The 20747-nt window shown below is 35.9% G+C and overlaps 2 protein-coding genes across 4 annotated transcripts in view; one reads left to right on the forward strand and one right to left on the reverse strand.

Moving 5' to 3' along the window:
• Positions 1–357: 357 nt before the first annotated feature.
• c14h3orf38 (chromosome 14 C3orf38 homolog) lies at positions 358–5021 on the reverse strand. The gene is made up of 3 exons (XM_067409603.1): positions 4824–5021; positions 4455–4630; positions 358–1786 (listed from the first exon to the last, which is right to left on the reverse strand). Exons 1-3 carry the CDS (start codon positions 4948–4950, stop codon positions 1232–1234), a joined length of 858 nt encoding a protein of 285 aa, XP_067265704.1. The 5' UTR covers positions 4951–5021; the 3' UTR covers positions 358–1231.
• Positions 5022–6571: 1550 nt separating this feature from the next.
• Positions 6572–20747, forward strand: part of myo1b (myosin IB) — a 104877-nt gene continuing 90701 nt past the window's right edge. For 2 of the 3 annotated variants that reach the window (XM_067408543.1, XM_067408544.1), the window contains exons 1-2: positions 6572–6745; positions 18264–18404. In XM_067408543.1, coding sequence (XP_067264644.1) covers positions 18279–18404 — 126 coding nt within the window. In that variant the 5' untranslated portion in view covers positions 6572–6745; positions 18264–18278. Of the gene's footprint in view, positions 6746–18263; positions 18405–20747 lie in introns of those variants that run through there. The other variant, XM_067408545.1, reaches the window with a different exon arrangement.

Genomic DNA, 20747 nt, shown 5'->3' on the forward strand with positions numbered 1-20747 from the left:
TGAAGCAAACGCCAAGAATAATTTCCCACATATAACATTCCCCACTGAAACCACACATTGCTGTGGTACTAAACACCCCTCCCAGCCCTGCTCATATTCACTTACACATTCCTCCAGAGAAATATGCAGCTTCATCTACTGCCCAATTAGAGACTGATGAGTCAAAGAACTTGCTTCTGGCCTCTCAAGACCTACAAAAGGTACTTTATTCCTGTAAGGAGTGTTATTGCTCCTTCCGCAATAAAACTATAGCTGATGATCATGAGGCCTAATTATGGGAATGAGTTAATGTAACACCCCTGCTGTACAAAATTATTACATGGAAATGAGGAACATACAGTAATAAAACAAAATAAAAAATAAGAGGTTCTTGCCAAAATCCATAAAGATGCCAGGATAAATAAAATAAAATAAAATAAAATAAAATAAAATAAAATAAAAAATAAAGCCATGAGACAGAGATGTTCTTAAATATTTTACTGGGAAATGATTCAAGTATTGATAAAAGTACTCAGATGGAATAAACAGTATTGTTTTTAGGCATTAAAGTGGAATCTTAAAATGTTATGAAGCTAAAGATGATTCTAATACTCCAGACAGTTTGATTTCTAGCCAACCAAAAATCACGAACGAATAATACAAATTAAAAAATAACAAAACAAAATTACATGAAAAGATAAAAAAAAGAATATAATATAAACTCAACAAGGAAATTCTGAATGTGATTTTAAAAATATCCCTCACACAAAATTGTTATATAAATTAAATTAGTATTTCTATATTAAACAATAAATCAAAATATAAAGGTTAGACTGCCACCTTAAAGTGTTTTTTTTTTCCCACATATGATCTAAAATTACTAAAAAGTCAAAAGTATTTATTTATTTACCTGTTTTTAAATTACAAATTGTGGTAGGCCAAGATCAAGATGCAAATTTTCAGAAAATTACTTCATAAAAGTACTTTAATTTCTGTCCATATCATTAAATCAATTTAGATTTTAAATTAAAAAATAATATTTCTGTAAAATACAAAGTAAAATTCTAGTTGAGTCAAGGTTAGCTAGTAATCAAACTGAATGGAAACTGACCTTCAAGTAAAAAAAAAAATGAGTATTTTTATGAATGAATATCTATCCCACAATAAAGTTGTTTACACAGAACATTATATCATCCATAGTGTATATCTCTTCACTATCAAAAACATGTGTCCTCAAAAGAATCTCTGACTCTCACTCGCAAAGCCTCAGCAACTCTTTTGAATCATATGTAATAAGTGGCAACTGTCTATCTGTGATGGCACTTTGTGCTTCTACTTTTATATATACATACTTTATTTTCCAGCGATTATTGTCCATTGGTGAGCGGATGAGACCAAACACTTGCTCAAAAATCCCAAGGCAGGCATTGTCACGGTGGATGGTCCCTGCTACGGCAACTATAACCAGTCCATGAGCTGAAGATATACACTTTAACCCATAACCCTCCAAGTTTGGGCAGAACAACAGACGTTCTTCTCCTGCAAGAGCATGTAGCCGCTTGCTGACCAGCTCTGCCCCGTTGAACTCATCTACACGCTGCTCTCCAGAACATAAGAGAAGCCGAAGTCTCACATCCTCCCAGAAATGCTGAGGACCCCAGTCCTGCACTGGATGCCCTTGAATGGGGTTCTGAGAGTTCAGAAGGCAGTAGAACCACTGACAAAACTGTTTTCCCAAAGCTGGAAGGTCTGACAGACCATCTCCAACCTCATCTGTAACGACTGTGGTCTTCTCACGCTTTGAAATCTGTTAGAAATATGGACCAGGTCAAAACACAACCTATAAAACCTTAACTTTACAAGTGATATTCAATGCAGTGTTCATACAGATTTGAAAGAATGAAATTTAAGCACTTCTCAAGCAGTGGCAGCCAGTGCTTCTGAAAGCAAAGAAGCTGGGTTTTTTTTGTTTTTTAATTGAAATTACCTCATTACACAATTAATCACCTTGGAATTATAAGGTGTCTATCAATCTAGAAAATACTCCTTCAATTAATGTTTTGCAAGACAGAACCTTATAATTCCAAGCAGAAAGTGATTTTTTTTTTCTCTTTGCATTTGACCTGTTCCAAAAATCTCCATTTACAAATTTGAGAGGATTTTGATATTGTACATTTGTCATTTTCATGTATGAAAATTATTGAATATATTGTTTCCCTATATCAATTTTGCTATATGGAAGGCAAAAACTTTGTAGCTCAATATCGCAAAACCGCTCAGAAAGCAGACAGAACCTTATAATTCCATGGTAGCGTTTTGTCATGACATTCACTACAGTTCAAATGTTTGGGATCAGAAAGATTTTCTTTCTTTCTTTTTTTTTTTTTTTTTTGTTGTTGAAAGAAATGAATACTTTTATTCAAAGACAAAAAAAAAAGATTACAAAAAAGATTACTAAAATATTAGATCAGAAGGATCATATAACACCAAAGACTGGAGTAATGGCTGCTGAAAAGTCAGCTTTGCCATCCCAGAAATAAATTACATTTAATATATTAAAATTAAAAAATATTTTTAATTGTAATAATATTTCACAGTATTACTATTTTTACTGCATTTTGATAATATAAATGCAGCCTTGTTGAGAGAAAGAGGTAGTAGAACACTCCTTGTACAGAAATATTTTTGAATTACAATTGCTGTCAATCATGTATGTCACTGTTTAATTTTATTGGCTGCTCATTGCAAAGTTCTGCCTTTTTAAGAGCTCATCCAACCATCAATAACTAAGCTGGGCTTCCAGGCAGGACAAAACACAGTGCTTGAAAGCTCAGCGTTTAATGTATAACCAGATGCCAGCTACATGTACATCACTCTGAATCACAGCATAAATGACGCATTTAAAGCCACAAGTTCAATGAACATTGATCTTTGCCCTATTGAAAGCTATGGGGTTTTTTTCACCCATCTATTGAATCTCAGCTTTAGTGGTGTTCTATGGGCTCTGATATTATTTAACAAAATTATTATTCACAAAAATACTGAGACACACAAAGTGTGATATTTATTCAATTATTATTCTTGCAACATGACTTCACTAACATATTTGTAAAAATAAATAAGAAAAAAGAAAGCTTGGGCATGTTTTCATTAATAAAATGATTGTTATTTTTATTATTCTTATTATTATTACACCAGACATTCAAACAAGGGAAGATATCAAAATTCAATCAAAATTCAAGCACAATTCAACTATTGAAAGCATAACAGCTAAAATCAAGCATTTTCCAAACTTTGTACAAACCATGTCAATGGCATTTTCAGTAGGATGAGTCTCAAGAAAACATGTCCAAGCCACATTGCACACCAAATAAATAAATAAAATAAAATCAATCAATCAATCAATCAATCAATCAATCAATCAATCAATCAATCAATCAATCAATCAATCAATCAATCAATCAATCAATCAATCAATCAATCAATCAATCAATAATATATTGCATTAAGGCAATGATGTCAGTTTAAGGAGCATTAAGATTTCTTGCATTGTGATGCTGTTATTTTCATAATTAACCCCTTCCTAATGCTGCAATATAGAGAAATTTTTAACTGTATTAGGGTAACGTTAGTTGACTCGTAATGCGTCCATTAATCATCCTCACTATTTAAGGCTAAAAATCATAACCTAAATGTATGTTACATTAGCATACATTATTTTACAAATTATTTCAATGTTTTATAAAATATTTTAGGTTCTTTGCTTCATCACATATGTGATTTTTAATTTTTAATCACCTTCCATTCACTGGTTCATTTAAATGGCCCCACAGAGTGACAAATAAACTTTCAAAACTACAAATATTCCACAGTCTATTGAGGTCATAAAATCTAAATGCAAAATACTAGTACTACTATTACTATTACTACTACTACTACTACTACTACTAATAGAATTAGAAAAATGCAGATTAAAATACTTTAAAACAAAGCATAGAATGTCAGGACAATGTCAACATCCAGTAAGTATTTAATGTCAGCTACCAATTATATCAAATACATACATAAATAAAATTGTACTGTACTACAATTATACTTTTTTTTTTAAGATCTATCATGATGTATGCATACTTTATATTGTAAAGTAATATTTTTTTATTACAGTAATATAAATTAGATGTTTGCAAATTAAATGTTAAATGGGGCAAAATGTACTTAAGTGTCATGAAAATAATATGAACACACACACACACACACACACACACACACATACATATATGTATATGTATATATACATATATGTATATGTATATATACATATATATATATATATATATATCCCAACTGTCCTAAAAATAGACTTTTTTTCAAGGGGAACAAAAAATCTGTTGATTGCAGTGCATTACATCTGCCAAAAAAGTTTTTGACAGATTGTTTAAAGATTCATCTATTAAAATATCTGTCTCAATACCTACCTCACTAGACGACCAAAACTCAATGGTTCTCCTGACCAGCTGGTGTTTATCACTATTAGGGAGCATGGCCACTCCTTCATTAGCAAGATACTTAAAAATGACATCCCGGTGTACCTTCTTTCTCTTGAGGAGCTCCTCAGCATCTTGTGAATAAGTTATGATGGCCTCAATGGCCTCTGTTGATCAGGAAAGAGACTGTGACAGACTGACAAATATACAGCTCATAAAAACAATATTTACTATGGCCTGACATAACAGTCAAAAGTCACAGTTGCACAAAATGTAATGTGCGGTCTACCAAAACACATTTTTGTAGCCGATGTTTACAGTACAGTTTGGAAAAAGATTAGCTTCACTGTATTGTCTTACCTTCCGTGCTCTCTACAGCAATCAGTCGATTCGTTACTGTATCTTTAAGGGCGAACAAGTCATCTAGGGATAATAATTTTAACAGTTTTCGACAGCCACTTTGCTCTTTCATTGACAGCTTTGACATACTTACACCAGTTATGTTAAACTACACATATCACGTACTTCTACTAGGGAGTAGAACAAGCAGTTGTTTCCGTTGTTGTGGCGCGGCACAGCGCCTCCACAGTCCAGATAAAGGTGGTGCACCAACCGTCCCGTCATAATAAAAGTTCAAGATACCTAAAAGACAAACATGTCAAGAGCTCGAGATCCACTGAAATATTGGGGAAAAAATTATCTATATCTGATGGCATTTATGTTTTTGAGTGCACCAGCCCTGTTCAAGAGGAGAAATAGTCTCAGCCCAAATAGTCAAACAACCTTTATTTCTCATTAAAAAAATCATTAAAAAAATAAAAATAAATACATTTAAAAAAAAATCCTTTTGTGGCCATATTCTTTACCCACAGTTACACATGTACATTAATGAACACATGACCAAACTTCTTTGAAGTCACATTAGGATATATACTGCTATAAAAGTTGATTTATTTATTTTTTACTATACAAAAAAAATTGTATGCCAAAAACATGCCATATACAACTCTATTAGTTAAAAAAAAAGCTGTCAATTGGGTTGGAGCTAAACTCTGCAGGACAGTGGCCCTCCAGGAACGAGTTTGGACACCCCTGGCCCTAAGAGCTTCACAAGGCTTCGTTCTCCATCCCTACAATGAGGATCCTGTCATGCCACCAGAAATAGTAATCACTGTCCCAATGTACAGTGAGCCAGAGTCCTTATTTTCCATACTAGTGCCCGAATTTGTGTATTCGATATACTGGTTCACGACCAGCGAAGCAAGGGAGTTGATTGAGACGCACCCTGTATCTAACCTGCCCCCACCACTAACACTACCCTTAATAAGGCTATCCCTAATTTACAGTCTGTGACATCTGGCCTGGCATGGTTTTCCTGAAACTGCAGTAGGTTACTATTGTCTGAACTCCTTAGCAACTGCATAACAACACCCCAGGAAACATTTAGAATGAAGTAACTGTATGGCAACAATAAACCTCTCAGAACATTTTACCAACTGCATAGCAACACCCTGGCAACCATTCAAAACATATAGCAACATGTTAAAAACCACCCAGAACACCTTAGCAACCGCATAGCCCTGGTGATTCTTTTTAGTGACTCAAAAATCCAATACAGGGCATCCAGTGACTTTGACAAGTGTGCGATTCTCGCACCTATGATTCCTGTAAGCCTGCTTTTTATTCACCAAAAAGGGCAGGCTTCCCTGCTGAAAAAACAGCATATGCTGGTTAAGGTAGGTTTTAAAGCTGGTATGCTGGTTTGAGCTGGTTTATGCTGGTCCTTTGCTGGTCCTGTGCTGGTTTAAAATGGAGAAAATATTAAACAATGAGTAGCTGTGCCCAAAATTTTAACTGGCTATTTGTATTTTGACTGGTAGTGTGTGTTGAATGAATTAAAACCACCAACAAGATTCTGGTTCAATGTGAGTGGTGCAATTCCATCAAGAGGACGCGTGATGGCAGTATTACAATTAGTTTTTTGCTTACCGACAGTTGTGGCACTGGAAGATCAGTTCAAGGGGTTGGATAAGATGGGCGTTTTTCTGGATAAGGTGATTATCACAGTGGGACTCCAGTCACCACTCCCCGTGCTCATGGAGCAGCAGTAGTCTCAGTCAGTTTCACTGCACGAGAGACGCGTCCCCACACTGCTCACGGGACACAGAGACAAAAGCGCAGGGAAAGCAACACGCGAATCACACTTTCCCAATTTATTTAGAGCGGGATATCGCTTTGCCTTCAAGAGTGGATTAAAAGGGACATTTTAATCAAGAGCTGAGGCAAGTTATATTTTTCATTTAAAAGTTGCTTTTTTCATTTCGGATGAATATTTTTTGGGTTTCTAATTGAGCTTCTATTACATTTAGGCTACTTATTCATTAATAAAGTAAAATGTATATGAAAGAGAAGCAAGGGGTGACCCCCGGTGAACTTAATTTAGTTATTGTTGCATGTGCGTGGGTCTTAAGTTAAACAAACAGAAAATCGCGTGCCGCATGAACTCTCATAGCATCGATGCACAACTAGAAAACAGGACTGAACTTTTATTCAGAGTGAAAACCGGCTAATTGAGCTGAAGACGCAGAATTGTCAGAAGGGGTTAAGGAAGGAAGGAACCACTAGCCTTGATTAATAATAATAATAAATAAAACAATGTTTGGGTCAATTGCCAAGCAACGTGCTCGTTAACCGGAGACTTAAATGATAAAGCATAAAGAGCAGTATTTGCATGGATGGTAGATATGGCAGTACACACACAGGGCGGTGAGCGTCTAAAAGTTAAGTGGCAGAGACAAAGAAGCCTAAAGCCTGCTGAGTTTGAGCTTGATCTATCAAATTCCAGTGTATTTAGACCTTTTTTGCCTGTTGTCCCCCACTATAGGGCAAACATCACTTTTTTTATTGCTCGTGTATTGTTGGCATAAAGTTTTGTTCAGTCTCTAAACCTATTAAACTTCGACACGTAACTCGGTCCTCTCAGAACTTGCCACGGAATTGAGGTATCATGTATCACTCAAATCATTGCTGAGTGTGTTGTTACGTTTCTATCAGATTTTATTTCCCCAGCAACGAAAAAACCAGCGATAAAGTCCCATAGATTTACATTGAATGGACCAGAATAGAGACTTGTGGGTCGGATCACCAAGCAAACACCCAGAACATCTTAGAAAATGAATAGCAATTTAATAAAAACTCCGGCCACATAGAAACCACAGAGCAGCGCCTTGGCAACCACCCAGAATACCCTAACAACATGCTAAAGCACTCAGAACACCTTTGAAACCACATAGCTATGTCATAGAAACCATCTAGATTATAGTAACTAGCAATGCTCTAAAATTCAAAACGCCTAAACAACACCACCCTAACAACCACTCTGAACACCCTACCAAATGTACTGCAACATGCTAAAATACACAGAACACCATCGCAACCACATGGCAACACACTGACAACCACACAGAACATTTGAACCATATGACGACACTCTAAAACCCAGTCAGAACACATAAGCAACAACTACTCAGACCACCTTAACAACCATATAGCAACAAGTTGTTCTGAGTTTTTTTTTTTTTTTTTTATTTTTTTTTTTACACCTGCATATCAATGCCTTGGCAACCATCTAGATAGGGTTAGCCACCCCTGCTCTGGTACTGGAGAGCCACAGTCCTGCAGAGTTCAGCTCCAACCCTAATCAAACACACCTGAACAAGCTAATCAAGGTTGCTAAAAAGCTATAAGCAGGTGAGTTTTTATCAGGGTTGGAGCTAAACTCTGCAAGACTGAGTCTACCGAGAACCAGGGTTAGCCACCCCTGATCTAGAGCATAGTAACCATATAGCAACACAGAACACCTTAGCAACTGCATAGCAACTCCCTGGAAACCACTGAACACCCTATTGTTGTGGTAGTGAGCAACAGGCACTTGCCTTTTCTTCAGAAAATGTTTACCCTATTTTTCTTTTTTTCTGTTGCTTCTATGTTGCTGAGATATTTAAAGCCATTAGACTTGAAATACATGATTGTTTTTTTTTTGTTTTTTTTCCCCCTTCCTCTTTGATCTAACTTAATTTGTACTAGGACACTAAAAGCTACTTTGATTTTATTGGTTTGATTCATAAATAAGTAGCTTGATATTGTGGAATCTTCCTTATTGGAGTAATTGTAAGTGCTATATTAAAGATTGATGGGAAAATGATCAAATGGAGGAAGAGAATGGTAATTTTTTTTATGTGAAGCACACACAAAATAAAAAATAAAAAACAAAACCTATTTGTTAGTGTAAAATTAAATGGTCTCCTGTCATGTTAGATCCCTATATTGCTGCCTTCAGAACATACTCTCAGTGAACCGAGTGTATGGTCTATGGAAACCGCTCATAGCCAACAGTTGGTGCCAAGAAACTGCTCATATTGGGTTTGGTGTAATGTATTTAATCAGTGTAACTGGAAACCATTGGCTTTATGTTCTGGCTGACTGTACTTTTCTATAACTTTCTATGTAATTCCCTCAGTGTTGACTAGTGAATAGTTAAGATGCAGCAACAAGAAGTTCACAAAGTCTTGCTCTTCTTTCTCTAGCAGAAAACTTTGTAGAAATGACAAGTACTGCATGTAATGCAATTTCTTTGCACCTTACTCTGACCTCACTTGGAGCTTATGCATTAGTCCACCCACTGGACGCCTACAAATCCATTGCTCTTCTCTGGAAAGGTGCTTTGCAAACCACAATCAACACATGTGAGAGACTGAAGAGAATGTTGACTTTTCAAGAGGGTTAAGTCTCACAGGCTTCATACAGTAGAGTCACTTTCTTTAATGAAAAGCCCCTTTTTATCGAGCTCTCTACATTTATTTTTACAGAAAGGGATAGTAAATGTTTGGTTGCTGAGAACTCTTCACAGAAGAGTAAACTCAAGCTCAAAATCATTTTGCCCATTACAACTTGTCATGGTATAATTAAAATAATGACATTGCATAATTCCCAAATCTAATTGTTATTACGAGTCAAGTCTCGCTGCACTCTCAATTTTTGCAGTCAAATTCAAATATATATTAACAGATTTATAGGATACCATTGTTTTTTGACTTGGTTACATAATTCGTGATACTTCATGGGATAAGCAGTTCATTTGCTCATAAAAGAACTCAACATTATGTACCTTTTTATCTTTTTTTTCAATAGTTCTTGCTTCGAATCATATTTTGTGTTTGTGATTCATGTTGGAGCTGGTTGGTTATTCAAGGCTTAGAACTCCGTATTGAAGAGTTTTGCTTTGGAGAAAATGAATGGGAAAACAACTGTGATCAGTAACCGTGCTTTTCACCTAATATTTTATGAATATTAATTTGGACATACTGTTTTTCACCTAGGGAAGTAGGCATATTCAGACAAGGACTTGATTAGCCTTTCTGCGTATGTTTTATTGGGGTTAGCACTAAACTCTATTTCTGAAGATTCCTGAGGCCACTGAAGAGAAGTTGTGAATGGCAGTGGAGTGATTTTGTCACATGATAAAGCCAGCATGACAAATTAGTGTCTCAATTTCATTTATAATATATAGAATGCACTCTTTTAATGGTCACAAAGTTAATTCCTAATCAAATGTATACCTACTCAGACAGTATGCAATTTCAGACACATCTAAACTCTGTAGGATAGTGACCCTTGGGGACCAGATTTCAAAGAACCCTGCTCTTTGCCATCTCCTAAGACACCTTTAACCCAGGTGAAGTTTATTGAATTTTTTTAAAGGATATCGGTATGAAATTTCACCAAAGCATAGCTCTTCTCCTGTGTGAACAGTCGAAAAACTAACCTTGTGTGCACAAAGTATGAAGTGCCTGTTTTGCGTGTTTGATGTTAATTGCAATTTACAAGATGCTTTGGATTGGAATATAACTCGCAGCACATTTCAGAAAAAGCACAATTTATTTTCCAGAAATAGTAATAGTCAGGCACTTATCTTTCTACACCATCATGCTCTTTATTTGTCAATACTTCTAAGTAAAGAAAGCACTGATAAAAACAATGACCTCTGTCACTTTACTAACTCAGTCTCATTGCAAACAGCACTGGTTTTAGACTAGAGACTTAAAACCAAGAGACTAACACTGAGAGACTAATTGTCACTGCGAGAAAGTAACTTAGACCTGTGGTTCTTTTTTTTTTTTTTTTTTTTTTTTCCTACATGTGAAAACAGGCAAAATAAGTTTTTGGCACCATTAACGGATGAAAAGCACTTTCCCTGCTTAATGGTTGCAGCAGTTAAAGTTATTTGTCGCAAGGAATTATAATGTAGTTTTCATGTGACGCTCGATTAAAACTATTGTAAAAGTAGCTTTTGAGGCACTTATACCTTAAGCATATTTAGGATGCTGATGCTTTTAAATATAAGCCTATACTTTATGATTGAGAATTTCAAATGCATTTCTTTAAAAGCTCTTCATCTTCATAGGCTTATTTTGGACATGTGCAAGCTTTTATGGTGGCTTAGCAGAAATTCATAGTATTTTAGTTGATGAAGAGTTATGAACCAGCAGTAAGCTTGTCACACAAATTTTAGTTTTATTACTATTATTATTGTTGTTGTTTTAAATGATAAATGTCCCAAAGATGCAATTCAGGGATGCATTGTAGTCTGCCAAGCCTGGCTCCCGTGGGACTGTGGAAAGTCAATCCTAGGGTTTACCCGGGAAATGGAGCAGACTCTCATAGCAGTGTTTCAGGTCACTGAGCATGCTTGAAAGTACTCACAAATAGCCACAATGGTGTTGTCCCATCAGTTCATTTGGATCCCAGCTGTAGTTGCCTTCACCAGCCATGTGTCTGGCCCTTTATTCAGCTGTCTGTACTCGATTAAACCCTATTATGTTGTTAAGTTGTTCCACTGGCATCACTAAGTGTGAGGTTAACGTTTTGGTTCTGCATTTGCAGATTTTTTTTTTTTAGCTTGCAAAAGGGCATGGATTGATTTGAAACTTGGCTGAATCCTATTTACTTAAATGTGTTATAGTATGTAAATGGAGGGTCTGTTTGATCTTGGTTGTTTTAGTGTATGTCTTTCTAGTTGTTTTAGGTGGAGTTTTAAAAAGAGGGACTTTTTGCTCTGCCTTGTCCGTGTGTGGAAAATCACACGTGGCTCACTTCCAGGAATTTTAAATTATACATTATTGGCGTTGCACTTAGAAATGTAGGGCAGCTGCAGGGTTTTGGGTTTGGGCCAGTTCAGAAAGGTGACAGCCGGTCAATCCAGAGAAACACTAATGCTGATGCTGCACATGGTAGCTTCATTTTTAGGGCAGTCATGTAACTAAAAATACTATGCGGCTTAATCTGATGGATTTATAAAGAGTTGTGGGGAGCTCTATGCAATGATTCTGAAATCTGGCTTCAACAATGATGCCTTTATTTGCTAATGCACATCAACTGCATCCAATTATGAGCAGGAAAGCATGCCTGACCTGATGCACTGTATAAAAATGGCATGGCCCATTTGTTTTAAAGCAAAAATTCCTTTGCAATGGTGAACATTTTTACAGGGTGGGGCAATATAGCTAAAATGTATGTATTTATCACAATATCTTCTTGACGATATTCAATATATATCTTAGAACTAACATAGCCATTGTTTCCTAACATAATATACATTAATGAAAATGAATTTGTAAACATTTTGATAGTGTTGACATACTAAATTCAAGTTTTTGAATTGATTTATTAAAACAGCCAGTTTGAACAGATTTACAGAAATGAATCAAACTCAAAGTCAAAACTTAATGTTATCAGTTTTTTGCTACTGAAATTTAAATCGGAGACGCTAGATCATGAGACAAGGAAAGATTGTAAAGCTAGACACGCGTTATAGAAAGAAAAACACATTAAAATTTTCATATTCGCACATATTTGCCCAGATAAGCAGAAATACCATTACAAATATAGTAAGTAATGTTACATTCAGTCATGTTTTCATGGAAATACAGAAGCTGAAATCTGGGATTTTATAGTCAAAAGACACATATTTTGACTTGTTTCAACCTGAAACCAGCCTGCACAGGCATGACTTATGTCCACTTTTCAATTATGCATATTCACATGGGCAACATGAGCAAATACCTATTTTAACCCAAATCCTTGTTGTTTGGAGCATATAAAAAAAAAAAAAAAAAAACAATGCAATTTTTATAATTGTATAATTATTTGTTAAAAAAAAAACAAAAAACATGTGCTGTCCTTGACAGGAAGTGTAATCCTCCCTCTCTTGATCTGTAGGTTGATAGAGAATTTAATGGTCCATGTACTCCAGTTCTGTTTCAATGTAGTTATGTCAGTGGGTGGGAATCTGGACCAATAGGCTACCAGCACACATTCACATGTTTGCTGAGGATCACACCTAGCTTTTGGACATTTTAATAGAACAACCGTTTCCAAGTTTCCACTTTTGATGGGACTCACATTCTGATGTTTCTCCCGACTGTAATCTCTCCTGCTAGAAAAGGTGTTATTGAAATAAATGTTATGTTCAGAGACATAACACCCCATCACTGGCAGATTTAATACCAGATATTTGGTGGTGCCTGTTTATTACCTGATTTCCTCCTGACTTGTTATTCTGGTCTTCTTGTATAAAGTCCACAATATAAATTGTCCATTTGCGCCATGTGGCAAACGTGCAACATAAAATAAACCGTAGATGCCATGCTTAAACAAGGTTTCTTAAAAAAAAAAAAAAAGGCTGTGAAACCAGATCTTTACCAATAAGTCTTTAAAGCACTGATGATCATGAATTAAAGGAAAAAACAACAACAGCTTTTCTGTGAGGAGAATGTTTATTGGCTAATACTTTGCCCTTCCAGAGCAGCTGGTATTTAGTTAGACTTGTAGATTTTGCCAGGAGTTGCTATGCAGTGGGGAGAGTGAGCCCTGGAATTATTCTCTTTACTCGGAACCGCTGGATACATCCAGGGTTTCTCCAAGTCTTGTCTGACCTTTAGTCTGTGGTCTTCCCCTCTGTCCTTTTTCACAGGTAGCTGATTAAATCCATGGCTGCTAGGTTACAGCTGTTGCCAAGACACAAATTGAGCTAGACATAGAGTTGGTGGTTTCCCCCCCACTATTATTCGACAGCAAAGATGATGCAAATCAGAAAGAGAAGAAGAAAGAAGAAAAAAAAAAAAAAACTAAAGAGCTAAAGAGCTCTATTGTTCTATCCTGATTCCTAAGCAGTTGGCTGAGATAACTGATTTATTAGCCATCAGGGTCATATAAATAAATGTATCACAGGCAAAACTAAATATTAAATGAATTTGGCACTTGCAGAATTTAACCAAATGGGAAACAATGGCATAAATGTGGTGGAAAAGTATGATCTGTAGTATATTCTTGTTATCTAACAAGATATCTCTTCTATTTACATCAAGATTTCTCTTATTTAATATTTGACGATATTTCATAAAATTCTGTTTTAAGTAGGGCTGTGCAATTATCATGATTTTAGATTGTGAATGATTAAAATGTCTCCATGGTCTGCTTTTTAAGAGTTTGTAGCATCTTGCTACAGTGCACATTCATTTGCAGTCAGTTGCAATCAGTTGCAGTTCAGCACCTGCGTCCTAACATGCTGTACAAAGTAGCATACATTCACATCATGTTTAGCAATGCAGCGGTAGGGTTATGCACACGTGACATTGCAGTTCTTGTGCAATGACATTGCAGTTCCCATGTGTTTAAAGGGGACCTATTATGCAAAATTCACTTTTACCTGGTGTTTGAACATAAATATGTGTTGGCAGTGTGTGTACACTACACTATAATGCAGGGGTGGGGAACGTTGATTCTGGAAGGCCATTGTCCTGCAGAGTTTAGCTCCAACCATGAAAAACACTCACCTGCCTGTAATTTTAGTAATTCTGAAGACCTTGATTAGCTTCAGGTGTGTTTTAATTAGGGTTGGCGCGGAACTCTGCAGGACAATGGCCCTCCAGGATCAACGTTCCAAACACCTGCAATAATGGTACAAATCCACCCACTCGTCTTTTTTTTTAAGCCGTAGAACAAATTAAAGGTCCCGTTTTTCGTGTTTTTTTTTTTTTTTTTTTTTAAGCTTTGATTGTGTCATAGTGTGCAATATAACATGTGTTAATGTTTCGCGTGTAAAAAAGCACAGTATTTTTCACATAACTTACTTATCTGTATACCGCTGTTTCTACTGTCATAAAAAAACGGGCTGATGACTTCCTTGTTCTATGAAGTCCCTCCTTCAGCAATACGTATTGATTGTGCCAGCAGTTCCTGTGTTGTGATTCAACAGCAGTTTAGTGCACCCAGAGCCATAGAGAGCGCACCTTGCCCGGAAAGGTCACGCCTCTTACCATAACGTGTGCTGCACATAGTTTTACATGTGGATTATTGTGATGTTGTGCCGAATGAACACAAAAGACAATAATTCCCGAGAGACTGAACTCTTTAATCTCCACAAGCAGCGACAGAAAATGTACAACGTTAGCACTCACTCAGAAGAGTACCTCATACGGAAAACGGCCATATACATAAACATAGTCCCCTCTTGTGGCCATTATGTGCACTGAAGTCCAACATTAACTATTGCAGTAAGGATACCACAATTATAATTTTCGGGAACCGAGTTAAACATAAATTGTAACCATTGATCTCTAAGTACAGCGTCCCTGGGAAGGCCAAACAAAGGTGATTGGACTGCGGGATGAAAAAACACCATTTCGACGACATGGCGACAAACACACTGTACAAACGCAACTCTTGCTCTTCTCTGTGGGAGTGCAACAAGACCACGCCCCCTTTTTTGTGTATTCCTGTGGGCGGAGGTTAGTCAAAAAACTTGTTTAATGACGTTTTAGTGACGGAAGGAAGTAAGAAGGAAGTAGAGGGATGTAGTCCAAACTGGCCGTTCGATGTAGGCGACTTCTGTTAAATAAAATATCTCGCTTGGCATTGAACTTTGAGCTTTAAAATTTTACAGATTTTATTTATACTCTAACAACAACATTACACACTAACTAAAGTTTGAAACATGGGATCACAAAGAATGGGACCTTTAAGATATTTTTGATGAAATTCGAGAGTTCTCTGACCCCTCCATAGACTGCAATTTAAATATCACTTTCAAGGCCTAGAAAGGTTAAAATGGCCCATGTGACTACAGTGGTTCAGCCTTAATTTTATGAAGTGACGAGAATACTTTTTTGTAAACAGCGTCAGCGTCGGAATGCTGAGCTGGCATTCTGACATATAACCCGGAAGTGCTGCACTGTGTTTACTACGTGAACAGCAAAGACTGAAATGGAAGAGAAGAAATTGTTGAATAAAGTCGTCATATTTGTTTATTTTGCGCACAATAAGTATTCACTTCGCCTTATTGAAATTAAGGTTGAACCACTGTAGTCACATGGACTATTATATATGATGTCTTTACTACCTTTCTGGGCCTTGAAAGTAGTAATTAAATTGTTGTCTATGGAGGGCTCAGAGAGCTTTCAGATTTCATCAGAAATATCTTAATTTGTGTTCCAAAGATAAACGAAGGTCTTACGGGTTGAGGGTGAGTACTTAATGACAGAATTTTCATTTTTGGGTGAACTAACCCTTTAAGATTACACAAATAGATGTTTTAGTCTTTGGCAGAGTATTATTCCAAGGCAAGAGCTTTAAAGACTCCGCCCTCTTCTGGAAAGCGGGGTGGGGAGCAGCAGGATAAAAATTGAGATTATATTTTTGCCAAATTACCCACACCTAATTCTAAGTGTATTCAGTTATATGGATTCAGTATGAAGATATGTCGGGTATCTTTTTTACTGTCTCTAAAGCAAGTGTTGTTAATTGTTTAGCTTATGTTTAGAGTAAAGGGGGAAGAAAAAAAAAAAAAATAAAAATAAAAATAAAAAAATAAATATATATATATATATATATATATATATATCTTGTGCATTATGCAATGGTAGTTACTTTTGTATTTGGTTGTTTTATTAATAATAGCTATAATACTCCATACTTTTATATTGAAAAAATGACCTTATAAAAAAGTCCCATTTAAAACAAATAAACAAAAACACTAAAGAAAGATCATATTTAATTTCTGAATAGATGTTCAAACGGGTAGTATAGGTGGCACATATCAACATGCTCATGACTATTAAAAAAAAAAAAAAAAGTTTCGTAGTTATATCAGCTGCGAATCACGATTTGCTACTATATATTGATATTTTCCTACTAGAGCGAGCATTTGATTGGGTGAAACTTTGTATGATGTGCAAGATGATCAATGTTTTTTTTTTTTTTTTTTTTTTTTCTGTTGTACATTATTTTCTGCTAGATGTAATGTTGTTTGAGTACACAAGTGGATAAAAAAAAAAAAAAAAAAAGTCTATCGGTTTCCGGGCTCTTTTTCATTTCTGACATCAGTCTGAAAGTTGATGACCTATTCTGCCCTAACTACTGACAAGCTTAGCAGTTTAAGATCTGCTGTTATCTTTCACCGCTTAATCCGTCATTTACATTAAACTCTTATTTTTAGTCATGCCTTGTGTGGTGCATGCAAATGAGATGTTTATGTTATCAACAAACCACAATGTATTACACTGTCTTCCCTTTATTTGGGGCTTGTTTCATTGCTGACGTTTGACTAGGACTGTCGATGCTAGGTGCTTTGTTTTTTTGTTTGTTTTTTCCGCCGGGTGAGAGCTGGGAGTGAAAACGTAGGCTCCTATTGGAGGAGCTTTATGCTGAGCACTACACTTTGCCATTGGCCATTTGTTTGAACAGTGCATAGGGGGTTTAGGGGCTCAGTAAAGCCTGGTATCAAGGCCCTGAATGCAACTGGCATTCAAGGCCCTGGATTAGTGACCAGAAAAGGGAAACATTGCCACCTCTAGCAGTTTAGTTGTTTACCCGTGAAATCATAATTTAATGATACGTGTTGGGTTTTCTTAAATTAAACATTCAAATAAAGTTCTTTCGTTCTTTTCGTTCTTTTCGTTCTTTTCGTTCTTTTCGTTCTTTCTTTTGTTCTTTTCTTTCTTTCGTTCTTTCTTTTTTTTCTTTCTTTCTTTCTTTCTTTCGTTCTTTCGTTCTTTCTTTCTTTCTTTCTTTCTTTCTTTCTTTCTTTCTTTCGTTCTTTCTTTCGTTCTTTCTTTCGTTCTTTCTTTCGTTCTTTCTTTCGTTCTTTCTTTCGTTCTTTCTTTCGTTCTTTCTTTCGTTCTTTCTTTCGTTCTTTCTTTTCTTTCTTTTCTTTCTTTTCTTTCTTTTCGTTCTTTTTTTCTTAATAAATAAAGTGAAAGAAAGAAAGAAAGAAAGAAAGAAAGTAGCTACATTTTGATGACTTTTCTACCCAATACACATCTTGGGAATATCTATGGGTCATCAGCTGGGACAAGGGTCTTTCGTTACATAATTCCTAGTGGAATATCTTGTGTCCATAGTGTCCTGAACAGAACTGAGCATGCTGATCCAGTCAAGTGCTGCTTTGTAAATACATAATTTATTTGCATTACTTTAGTTTAAAAGTGCAAGAAGGTGATAGTGAAGTTTTATCAATATGAACGGACATTAGCTTTAATGCACCTTGGAAGGACAGCTCGTAGAATGCTGGGATAGATGGGTCAGTGACATAAGTTTCCCAAAAAAAAGTGGAATGTTCAAGCCATTGTCAGTATAAATAGCATTTTTAATGTATTTTGAAAGAATTAACACACACAGGTCAATGGAGTTAACGTATAAGTCAGGTTTACCGTTTATCTGATATGTAATTTTCTTTCTTTCTAGGGGGTGCTGTCCAAAATGGAGGTGAAGACATCACTTCTCGACAATATGATAGGGGTGGGTGATATGGTCCTCCTTGAGCCCCTATCAGAAGAATCCTTCATTGAGAATCTAAATAAGCGATTCGATCACAACGAGATCTATGTAAGTATTACTTAAACCAATGCTGAGAACATCATGCAATAATTGCGGTTTCCTTTTCCTTGGATATATATTTTTAATTTTAGGCTTTCACTACTCTAGACAGTCAGATCACATCAAGAGTCTCTAAGTTTAGTCTGTGTGTTCCCACTGCACAAATAAATAGGAGAGGTTAGAGGAACACACTGTAAATCATAGTTCTCTCATTGTTCTGTCCCCTCTCTCATGTCTTTCCCATTCATTTGGACTCGGTCTTGAAAGCAGTTGAATACAAACAACCAACCAACCTATAAAATAATTCCTTTGATGGATAAATAATTGTTTAATGAATCAGAATATGCATTGTTAATGGATATCAAGAAGAACTGAGGATTTACTTCTTCTCCATAAATCAGAAACAGTGTCTCATAATGAGTTGTTTAGGAATGCACTACATTGTAACGTTACAGTGGAACAGGCCTTGCCCACAAATGCCGACAGAAACGGCTCTGTAGCTTAGCTCCTTCCCTGAGTGAGCTGTACATGTTTATCTCCACGCTAGAGCCTTCAAACAATTGATTATTATTAAAACTACTAAGTTTTTCAGTCCAGAGCAGTGAGTGATTTTCTGTTTTTCTTTTGTTTGATTCACACTACAGCAGTAGGTACTGTACATTAAGCTGCTGTCACTTTAATACACAGATCTAATATACACATGCAATTTCTTTCCACATAAACCCACTGTGTTTTTGATATAACCTTGTGTGTATCTGACAGTTTAAGTTCAGTAAGATGCAAAAGAGTGCTCTGAAAAACGTATATCAGACATTTAAACAGATATGGCTTTAAAACACATGCAAATAATAAACTTTCATGAAGACATAGAACTGCAAAGTCACAAGAGTGTGACCATGATAGAGATGATAATCAAAAAACAAACATGTGCTTGAAAGATTTTGTTAATTTACCTTTATATGGGCCAATGAAATCGATAAAACATGTTCCAAATGTATTGATGTGTTAATTATAGTTGCCACATCTCATGAAAATTTGATTTCAGTATCAGGAAATATCAAAATTAAATGACCCAGCTGAATGGCCAGTTTGCATTTTGTGTGGCACCATTAAAATGGACCCTTATAAAGGCTTGCTTATATTTTGCAGAGCTATAATCTGTCCAGTAATAAGACTAAAATTGTGTAGTTGGTCACAAATGGTTGAGTGTGTTTAGTCTGTAATTGAGTTTAACTACCCACAACCCTCATGTCCTGTAGCACATTTATAATACAGCCTCTAGCCTTGTGTTTAATCTGCAAATCACACAGAACGTTGCTGACCAGAACAAAATTATGTAGACAGACCACAATATATTTATATGTTCTTTGTGCAACTTATTTGTCTTGTTAGCAAGTCCTAGTCAAATCAACCATAAATTAAAAGTTTGTCATTACTTTGTCACTCTCAAGCTGAATTTACAGTCTCTTGTTCTTACAATGATGGTTTACTGAACTCCAGAAAGGACAAAACGGCATCATAAAAGTGGTCCATACAACTTGTGCACTATTTTTTTAATTTGTTACAAACTCGTTCTACGGAAAAGAACTGGGTAAAGACAATTCGTCAAAATCCTCCTTGTGTTCATCAGAATAAAATAACGGCTCACAAATTTGGAATGACGTGAAGGTGGGTAAATATACTACTGAATAAATGGGTGAACTTTTCCCTTTAAGCTTATATTGTATGCTTCATGAATTTTTTAGGAGTGTCTCCACTCTCAGTATCATCTATATAAATGCTAAGAGCTTACATCACTGTCCATCATATCACTTACATATCACCAATGCTAATTTTACAAAGGAAATCAGAGAATTATCTCCTTATCTAATCAATGCCCTGAAAAAAAAAAAAAAAACTATGATGGGTCCAGTTTTAGATACAGCCTGCTATAAGAGCTGAATTATGAAACAAATGTCCTTACATTTATTGACATCATTAAACTTTGCTCTGTATAATTGGCCGCAAGAAATAACAAATGCATTAATGGGAATGTGTGTATTTGCACATTAAGTGTTAAGGAACATATGTAATTGTGTAGCTCTGTCTTTTAGTGATGTTCATTATTCATCCAAATTTGCACGTTCTGCCAAAATGTAGATGCACTAGGTCTCATTTAGATGTATTTGAGGGGCCAATTGAATTTAGACGGGCCTAGTTCTGGGGGGTATTCCAGAAAGCAGGTTATGTGACATACCTGGGTATGTTTAAGAGTAAGTAAGTGGATAACCTCAACGTTCGGTTCCAAAAACGGAAGTAAACTTTAGGGTATGGTCAGGGTATATGTGACAGTAAGTTAACCCTGCTTTCTGG

The sequence above is a fragment of the Chanodichthys erythropterus genome, chromosome 14, assembly GCF_024489055.1.
Source record: "Chanodichthys erythropterus isolate Z2021 chromosome 14, ASM2448905v1, whole genome shotgun sequence".
NCBI classification, from domain to species: domain Eukaryota; kingdom Metazoa; phylum Chordata; class Actinopteri; order Cypriniformes; family Xenocyprididae; genus Chanodichthys; species Chanodichthys erythropterus.

What these genes read in the sequence shown, in the direction of transcription:
- c14h3orf38 (XM_067409603.1), bottom strand. Translation starts at nt 4,950, where the DNA reads ATGTCAAAGCTGTCAATGAAAGAGCAAAGTGGCTGTCGAAAACTGTTA. An exon ending in TGCTGTAGAGAGCACGGAAG is followed by an intron (nt 4,631 to 4,823) that starts GTAAGACAATAC and finishes CCTGATCAACAG; the next exon opens with AGGCCATTGAGGCCATCATA. An exon ending in AGTTTTGGTCGTCTAGTGAG is followed by an intron (nt 1,787 to 4,454) that starts GTAGGTATTGAG and finishes TATTTCTAACAG; the next exon opens with ATTTCAAAGCGTGAGAAGAC.